General features: G+C 47.0%; 1 protein-coding gene across 3 annotated transcripts in view; it reads left to right on the top strand.

The window, feature by feature from the left end:
* The first annotated feature begins 4,981 nt into the window (after positions 1 to 4,981).
* Positions 4,982 to 9,775, top strand: part of AP1G1 (adaptor related protein complex 1 subunit gamma 1) — a 33,180-nt gene continuing 28,386 nt past the window's right edge. For all 3 annotated transcript variants that reach the window (XR_003091867.1, XM_025192235.1, XM_025192234.1), the window contains exons 1-2: positions 4,982 to 5,185; positions 9,057 to 9,181. Coding sequence is in view for 2 of the 3 variants with exons in the window: in XM_025192235.1 (XP_025048020.1) it covers positions 4,985 to 5,185; positions 9,057 to 9,181 (326 nt within the window). In the remaining variant the exon portion in view is untranslated. The remainder of the gene's footprint in view (positions 5,186 to 9,056; positions 9,182 to 9,775) is intronic.

Raw genomic sequence — 9,775 nt, 5'->3', positions numbered from 1 at the left:
GGGCGCTGTGGGTGGTTTGCCAGGAGTGATATAGGTGGGATTAGCTGCGGTGCCAGGCTGGGTCACGTTCTGCAGGAAGGAGCTACCTCCTGAATGGGGAACAGCAGAGCCGCCTGGGTGCGGCACCTCCGGTGGGCTGTATGCAGGCAGTGCTGCCATTTTGGAGCTAATTGACCCAGGCACAGTGCTGTGGGAAGGCCGCTATGCTGCTTCCCAGTCAGGAGCTAGCATGGGCAAAGGTGGCTTGAGTGTGTGCAGCCTGCCCTGCAGGAGGGCCACGAGGCTGGCTGCCCGTGAGGCCTTGCGTGGAGGTGTGCGTCTGTGTGAGTGGAGAGGGGGGGGGGATTTCAAAGGTACTTCTAAGTGCATGAGTCACGCACAAAATGTTTTTTACGTTGGCTCATGGCCAGTTTGTGTTTGAATTGTGCTTCCCTCTGTTCCTTTTGCAGTTCATAGGACAGGAAGTAGACATACTTTATTCACCCTCTATTTGTTAGTGGAGCTTTGTGCTATCTAACAGCTACTGCCTTTTTACAGCAGTTAAGGTTGTTCAAGTGCTGTGGGATCTCTCTGGGCAGAAGGCACTGTTTACCTGTTTAGTGTAAGAGCCATCAGTTCAGGACTCTGAGGAATGTTGGCAGAACCTGTTCCACTTGCCCAAGCCTGGTTAGTGAGTGTAAATCCTCGCCTCAGAATACCTGGTGGAGGCTATGATTCCTGTACAGAGGCGGCGTGACTCGTTACTGGATGAAGCCAGAAGGAGAAAGGTGGTCAAGTGTGGCAGAGAATGCATTGGGCAATGCCCTTTCAGGGGTTGCAAAATGCACTTGCCAGTGGAACGTAAGAAACTTCCTCTTGCAATTGTGGTGGGGGGGAGGAGTAACCACACCCCAACATCAATGAGTCCCAGCTTTAATTTAAAAATACAGAAGGCATCTGTGAGGAACCCCACTCATGCAAAGGCATGTCAATGAATGTATTACCAGAGAAATGGGGCAAGAAGCAAAGTAGGGACCACTTAAAATAGTATACCATGTGATGGGGAGGATGCTTCACCTAATTAACTAGCTGGTGTCTTGCTCCATTTTCCTGTCCCAAGTCCCTCTTGCTTGGTGTTTCTGGCTCACTTCCATGTTGTTGCTGTGTAGTACTGGATTTATCCTCCCGTAAACCCTAAAGGCCTCAATCAGATTTGAGCTGTTGTTTGTTAACCCCTGTGCCAAGCCGACATGGGGTGATCTGTTTAACTCTCTGCTTGTCCTTGATCACGGATACTGTGGTGGGGTCGGTGGGAGCATATATTTTGTGAAGTGAGGGAGCAAGCTTGATTAGCTTTGGAGAAAGGTGAGTGAAAACCTGCAAAACTCATCTGGACCACCTTCTCTTATGTGATGTTTCTGTTGGTGTTATGGAGCTTGAAGTCTGTAATCTCCCTGCCATGTTGTCTCTTCTGTTCGAGGAGTTCTCATTCTCTTTGGTGTTGGAAAATCACTGCCTTTCTTTGTCTGAGGGACATGAATCTTCTAATGGAGTTAAGATTTCCAGTGTATGCTCTAAAGCCTTGTACAAATAAAACCATAACGCCGTCCTCAGAAAATGTGCACTGGGTGGATTGGGAGCCAGTGAATGTAGAATAGGCTGTTGGCGAAAAGAGCCTCCACTTCGTGTAAGTGAAGCTGTAATCCAAGCCTGTTGTGCTGGAGTGATGGACACTGAACGTGGTACAGGGAAGAGCCTGAAGACACGAGTAAATGTAGAGAACGTTTGGGTTTTGAAAATGGGGAGGGAGGCAGGAGTGGGGAAGGGGAGACGTGCACAGACCTGTTGGCCTCCCCGCAGGCTTGTTTGTTTTGTGAAGAAGGCAAGGATCTGTCCCAAACCTAGGTTAATAGGTGTAATATTAATGAAAGGCATGTCACTGAATTGCAGAGAGCAAGGTTCTGAATGCTGGAAAAATAAACAGTAGCTTTATTTTATCAAAGTGCCCTTCATGATGCCCTCTTCAGCACTTCCTCATGATTTTGCCTGGGCTGGGCAGGAAGTTTGGAGCATGCTGGTCACAAATGCAGCTCAGGAAACAGTTCACATCAGATGACTGCCACTGGCAGACTGTTTTGGCAGTTAAGAAATACAGCTGAAGTAGAAGCATCCGCATAACTGGTCCCGTGTCTGACACACAGCTAGCTATTTTTTAATTGTTTGCCCAGTTTGATTGCTAGCATCTTTTAGCAGTGATGAGGAGGAAGGTTCACCTTTGAGGTCTGTTACCTGCAAGTGACCACTCTGGTTATAGGCCTGGAAGGGACCTCTGGGTTCATTGGGCCCAGTCTCCTGCTGCTGCAAGCAACCCTGCACAGTCTTATGAAGCTCCATTTTGAAACCTGCTGCGTTTCTTTCCTCTACTGCTCATAATAGTTGTGCCAGACCTGCTCCCCTGGTAGTGAGAAACCTTCTAATTTTCAGCCTAGATGTAGTCATGGCCAGTTTATACCCGCTTATTCTAGTGCCAACATCGTTCTTTACCTTCCCCTGTGTTTTTAAATCCCTAATGTCCTTATAGAAAGTAATTGCATTCCCTCTCAGCCTTCCTTCCTTAGCTAAACAGACAAGGTCTCTTGGCCTCCTTCCCTACCACAGGCTGAGCATCCACTACCCTGATCATCCTTGGAGCCCTTTCCTTTATAGCCAACTGGGTGGTGAGGTTTGGGTCTGTCACCATTGGATACCTGGGTCATGTTCCCATCTTTTCTGGCTTCTCAGAGTGGTGCAGGGCCTACCTGACAGCAATTATGAAGGATACGGGGTTATTAATGTCTGGCCAAAGGGTATTTTGCTTTTTATGCGAGATGCTAAAGTGAAATGCTGGTGTACCTTGTGCTCAGTGCTGTATGGTGTTCACTGGTGTTGGTGCACTGCTACGCAAGGCTGATTGGAAGTGGCCAGTTATAACTTGGACCAATTTGAAAGGATTTTCATGAGGCCAGCAAAAGGCACTGCCCTGACCTCAGGGCTGTCCTTGCCGAAACTGTCTTCAACCACCAGGAATTAGATCTCTTGGAGTTGCCAGAATTTGCCACAATAGTGTGAAGCAACTGTTATATCTGCTGTTGTGCTCCTATTGTATCTAAATACAAGCTGTTGAAAACTCCCTTTTCATGGAGGGAGCTTGGTTCTTGTCATGCAGCTGAGCTTGGCTGTTTTTCTATCAGGTTTTTTTTCCCCCTCTTTGGCTTTATCCTTTAGTAAAAAAGAGTATGTTAGGGTAACAAACACAAAGTAAAATCCTATTGAAGACAACATATTGCACAGTTTTGATATGAGTTAGCAGACTGAGCTACAGACTACTGGGGGAATTGGGATTTACCTTGTCCTGCTAATTTTCCAGTGGTCAGTACCTGAGGTTGATAGCTTGCATAAAACTATGAATGGTCTTGTCTCTAGGGTTTTACTGTGTTTGGGTTTGCTCCAGGTGAGTGCATCTTCACTCTCTTCTTTCTCCTGGTTATTATGCAGCTCTTTGGGGAGTAGTCCTTTGCTCTGAATTAGCAGAGCGAGCCAGCACCCAATCTTGTTTAGAGATACAGAGGCACCTGGTAGGTTGATGTGGTAAGAACAGGAGGATGCTTGCCAAGTGTTATGGGCAGACCCTGTCTGACTGACCAAGTGTTATGCCTACACGGTCCGTGCAGTGCTGCTCAGGATACCCCAAGCAACTAGTTTCTTTATGGTATGGGGCTGTGGGGTGTGTGGTGATCCAATCGATGCAGTCTGGCACGGACCCCAAGGCTGTGTTGCTGAGCACAACACAGTTGGTACAAGTAGGGGAGCTATGATCCTGTTGCTGTCTCTGCAGTTTGCAGACCGAGGACACTTTTGAGGATTGTTCTCCCTGAATGCCAAAGGCAGGCTTAGAGAATATGTGAAATGAATTTCCCAGCTATAGAAAATTCTGTTGCGGTGGCTCTCAGTGTCATTGGGCTTGAGGCCCCCTCTATAACTCTTGTGAATTGAGCGGCACCCAATTTTGAAAACAAATTTATCGACCAGTATTACAGGGCTTACCTCCTTGGCGGGGACGGAGCAGGCAGAGACAAGCCTGCACTTATTTGCTTATCTCCTTGCACCTCGCAGTAGCACCCTTCAAAGGATCTGGCGGCACTGCTGGGAAGGCATGTTCCCTTTGGTCAGACAGCCCATTCTGTATCCTGTCTGGTAAGATGAGAGCACTTGGAGTTCACGTGGCACAGACTCTCTTTGCACTCTCTCCTTACTGACTGACTGGCTGCACTGTATAATGTGACAGACTTGTTTGTTTTAGAAAGGACTGTTCTGGCAGGCTTGGATTAAAGGGACAGCATCAACTTGAATATTTTAAAAGGGCTCTTTGAAATGTGTCCAAGCCACAAAAGCAATCCACATATATGTTTTTCTAGGAGGAACTATGTGAACCTGGACTCTTAAATTTGAATACATTAATCCCTTATCTGAAATCTGCCTCTGTCTGACTTTGTTATCAAAACCAACACTAATTTTTACAAAAAATGTGGATGTTTCCCAGATTGCTGGTAAACTTGCGTTTGCAGGTACCTGTGTGTGGCCTTTCTGGAAAAAGCTGCTAGTTGTGATCACTAGCATATTCCTTGCAAGATTTTTCCAGATGCATTTCCTGTATCCTTCCTTCCCCCCCCCTTGCTCCCACATCTCAACCAGGTGAGGTAGGGGACCCATGTCAGTTTTGTACTTCCAGTGACTGACTTAATGCATAACAATTGGTCTGTTGTGGTCACTGTGTGTTGTGAAAGGGGGACAGTAGGTGTGAGTGAGCTCTGTTGATTCCGAGGTCTTTATTGACAAGCAGCCTGCAGTGAATTTTCTGGTCTTCTCTGCACCCACAAGACAAGGAACCAAGCTGTCTGTTTGAAACCTGAGAAAGTTGTGTGGTTTTCTCCTGCTTACATATCCCCCCCCCTGCTTTTCCTAGAGGATGCCAGCCCCCATCAGACTGCGGGAGCTCATCCGGACCATCCGGACAGCACGGACCCAGGCAGAAGAGCGCGAGATGATCCAGAAGGAGTGTGCTGCTATTCGGTCGTCCTTCAGAGAAGAGGATAACACGTACCGCTGCCGGAATGTGGCAAAGCTGCTGTACATGCACATGCTGGGCTACCCAGCGCATTTTGGACAGGTGAGTTGGGCTGGCACAGGCTTCTCTGCCACATCTGTTGTCTATCTCTGAGGATGGGTGGCAGTCCTGGGGGCCTTCCTTGATGTCATTCTTCTGGATCTGAACCAGCCAGTCTTGCTGCAGTTAAGTGTGTATATTCAGATCAGAACCTACCCATGGTTGCCCAGGCTCAGATAAAAAGTATTTTGAGTTCCCTGAAAATGTCCAGCTTTCAGTGTGCTTTGGCTGTGGAGTGTGGGTGTGCAGTAGGTCAGTGTTTCTTGAACTGTAGCCCAGAAAACCAAGTGCCCAGTCTGTCCAGTGTCCTGTCTCTGGGTACAAGGGCATGTGCTTCAGAGGAGGGGTATGGAGCTTGTTTGTGCCCAGGCACAAAAAGACAGATCTCTCTGCCCTATCTTAGCTAATGTGACTTGGAGAATATTAATCCATATAAATATCTAACACCATTTAGGAGTTGTCCTAAGCTCTTGGTCTCTCTTGTGGCTGTTCAGCTGTAGTAGTATTCATGGATGCATGGATACTTCCCCCCTGGGCCTGGGTATGAGAGGGGGAAGAGGCCAGGGAAGTGTAGACTAAGAATTCTTACAGAGTGCCTCACCCTGGAGCTGTCATGTAATCATTGTGAAAACATCTGTCCTTTAAAGTTCCTTTCTGGTTGTACCTCAGCTAAGGGCTTCTAGGGTATGCCTATGAGCTGCTGTGCAGCATATGCCAAGATAGATACCTGTGCTGGCTTCAGACAAGTTGGTAAGTCCTAAGTGGTACACTACTTGAGTCCTGGAAATTGTATGACTGCATCAGCAGGATGGAGCACCTTTCAGATGAGGCTGCATTACGTCTGTTTTTTTGGGACTGGCTTAGTTGGACTTAGCTTGGGTATCTTTACACAGCTCTGCATTGTGTTATGAAAACTATCCTCAGTTTTCCCAGGGTAGTTTTCAGCCTGACGCAGTAGAAGGTAAAAAATCTAGACCCATGGCTGCCTCCTTGGAGGTTGCTACTTTTCCTTGGTGTAAATCCATTTATGGTCTGACTTGCAAGTTGCACTTGTGTGCAGAAAGCAGTAAATGCACCAAAGCTGCACTAGGTCCCAGAAGCCCTCCGTGCGATTGGAGCAGTGAGCCTACACAGGGCGAGGTGAAACAGTCCTGCCTAACATAACACTCCTTGTTCTGTCCTTGGGTTGTTGACTTCCTCTCCCATGATACAGGGATGTTGTCCTACAGTTGAAGCCACTGTCAGAGCAACTTTGTTTACACCTTGTCTCAGTCACATGTCTCTAATCTTATTAATTCATGTAGCCAAGCACCTTAGCTAAAGAGTGGAACTTGTTGCTATAGGAAATCATTAAAGCTAAGAACTTGAAAGCTTGAAAAAGGGATTAGATAGCCACATAGCTACTGAGAATAATTGACAGACTTCAAAATGGATATTAAACTTGACTGAACTAGCTACAGGCATGCCTGAGTGGGATTCCTGGCTGTGGTACACAAGTGGGACTCATTCACCTGATGGTTGCATCTTGCTTTAAACTGACTCTTTTGTTTCACAACTCAAACTACTTTCTAATTACAGATGCTAGAATGGTGGGGGGGATAGGGCAGTTTATTCTGTATTGCTGCAAGGAGTCGTGATGGAGAGGGGCTGCCCTGCTGGCCTTTGGTTCTGATCTAATTTGGCAATTCTTGTATCCCTGTACTTGCTGCAGTGAAGATTTTCACAAGAGGCTCCAAGGCAGTTGTATGCAAAGCTTTGACCATCCTGCTTCATTAGAGCTTGGTGAAACTGGCAGAGTATTGGCTTCTTGAAGGAGTGGCTACCAAAGAACTAAGAAGCCTAGGGGTGGAGCGTGAGGGCATCTGCTTTGTGGCAGGATCTTGGAACTGCTTAAGAGTAGTGTTACCCAACAGTGGACCCTTCTGGGCTCTGGGCAGTTCAGTACTTCAGTCCCTGAAGAGAGCAAACTGGGAAGGGAAGCCACACGAGCTGGGGAGGTGATCTTATGAAGGTTGAAGAGAGAGGTTTGACTTGGGCCAGTTTCCCTCTTTCTCAGTTCTAAGATGCGACTGAGTTTCTAGATTCATCAGCTTCAGGTCTAGAGGGGGAGGTCCCCAAAATGAAAGCCTAGTATGACAAAGATGCCAGGCAAGGTGGCAGAAGATCTGCTTGCCTTTTTGGTCCTAGATGTGCCATGTCTTCCTGGCATATTGATTGGAAAAAGATAGCAGACTTTTTTTTTTTTCCATCACCTTCCCTTTTAAATGAAATGGATATAGTATTCGCAAGGTTTCTTCCATTAACTAGATCTAGCGAGAGCTCCAGCCCGGTCATGTTACTCAGCAGTGCTCTGCTTGAAGCCACTGTGCATATATTTGTATGCACAGGAAATTGGAGCTCACCAGCTGTTTCTCAGAGTATCAACAGTCCTGTATCTCTCTCATCCACAAATGTCTGGGGATAAATACCACAATGCCCTATTGTGGTCAACTCGGTGTTTCTTTAAAACTCATTCTCAAAAAGGAATGACTTAAGTTGCTGGTTCTGTCTGTTGCTTTTTAGTCTCTACACATTATTGATTCTTAGACTGTAGTTCACGAAGGCTTAGCAAATTAAGAGAATTAGAGAGAGTGTGTTCTATACTTGGTCTTTGGATGGCTTCCTCCAGGCTCACATATTCAATTGCCCTTTTTTGCAGGTGGCCCCTGATTCTCTCATTCTCTTCAGCCTTGTATTCCTGAAGTGCCTTTGTCTTTTCTTCCACCTACTCAGACTTGGTGGCACAATTTGCGCTTGCTTCTGTCCTCAAGCTTTCTCTTCTCATTCTGTTTTCCGTGCCCAAGATCAAGGTGTCCATTTTAGACTTCTCATCCATTATGGTTGTCAGTAAATCCAACCATGATATTCCTCATGAAGTGCATCCTTTGCCATAGCTGAAACCCTGCCTTGGCCTTAGACATCTTGTCCCATTCACATGTGAAAATTATCTTCCTTACCAGTGGTTGAGCCACAATGTTAGTTTCCTTTCATTGCCCACATCAAGCTCAGGCTCCTCATCCTCTTCTTCAGTGCCCTGCACTGTCCTGCCCCACCAATGTTCCTTCAGACTCTCCAGGTATTACATAGCAGCATCCAACTGCTCTTCATGTCTCCCTTCTGTGCTGGCCCTAGCTTCTGGAATTCCCTTTTGCTCTGTGCACATTCTCCCTTGAAACAGCCCTGTCACGAGGCTTGTCAGCCCTAGTCTGCCACAGAACTGTACTGCTGCTTTTCAAAGCACTGGAAGGAAAAACAAAGTTCTGCCTCCTCCCAGCTCCAGTGCTGTTAGAAGAGGTATATCCTGTACCCTGCAAATGGTCTGTTCTTGCGTGGGCACCAGACCAGGCCTTTCTCTGGGTTTCAGAGTGGGAAGACTCAGCAGTATGTGGGTTGATCCCTTTGTTGGGATTAGCTCTTGGCTGCTCATGCCTGACTGCCTGCATGCTGGTTAGTGTTCCTGTTGGCAGTAAGACGCTGTAGTACTTGACAATAAGTTAGTAGGGTGGCTTTGCCCCAGTTGAGCTTGCCTCTGGCTGACTCATCTGTACACACCCCTACAGTGTTGTGTGGTCTTGTGCCAGGTCTTAAATTAACTTTCTAAAAACAGTTTAGTATGATTGGAATGTGTTTGATTGCCGTGACATGGGTCAAGAGATGCTGGTGTAGATCCTGGCCCTGCTACTGACTTGCACAGACCTTTTGCTATTTAAAATGGGGATGGCACTAGCCCACTTCTGTAAAGCATTTTGAAATACTTGATGGAGTAGTCTCTAAGCTCAAGAAGTGGTTGCTCTTGAAATACAGTCCATACTGACTTATCTCTCTTCTTTTGCAGTTGGAGTGCCTCAAGCTTATTGCCTCTCAGAAATTCACAGATAAGCGCATTGGGTACTTGGGTGCCATGCTACTGCTGGATGAGAGACAGGATGTACACCTCCTTATGACCAACTGCATCAAGAAGTAAGACTACCCTTTGCTTCCCCATCACAGGTGCATGGAGGCATTCCAGCACCGTAGTGCTCCTGGCAGCAACTTCTGGCATGTCTGTTTTCTAATGGCTTTTAGCAAAAAACGGGTGTCTTCAGTCTGGGAACTCTTATTTCATTGACTCTGTCAGGCCACTGTTGTGTTGTCTTCTGTATTGGGGGCTGCTCAGCTCCTTTAGAGGGAGGAGGCTGCTACAAATTGCTTTGATCCTGAAGAGTTCCAGTTGTGGTTTGTATGGCGAGTACCCTTTGCATGGACCTTCCCTGTTTCTTGGACAGTCACTGTTGCTGATGTTGCATAACTGAGAATGGGAACATCCTGCTTCTAAAGCTTTCCCTAAGTGGGCAGTGCAGGAAGATGAAAGGGCTGAAATTGGCTTCATGCTGCTGGCAGAACAGCTTCTGGAGGCACTGGGAGAATGGTTACCTTGCGACAAACAAGCTGCAGTCGAGCAGGTCTGGGATAATGCAGTGTCCTTAGTCATGGTTACAATGTGGGTGGACTTTGAGTCTGAGGATGTGGTTGCAATACAGCTGCAACTTGTAGCGGTCTTTCCCACTGAACAGG

Source organism: Alligator sinensis, unplaced genomic scaffold (genome assembly GCF_000455745.1).
Source record: "Alligator sinensis unplaced genomic scaffold, ASM45574v1 scaffold1060_1, whole genome shotgun sequence".
Classification (NCBI taxonomy): Eukaryota; Metazoa; Chordata; order Crocodylia; family Alligatoridae; genus Alligator; species Alligator sinensis.
The sequence above is the reverse complement of the archived record's forward strand: the minus strand, read 5'-3'. Positions and strand labels throughout refer to the sequence as shown.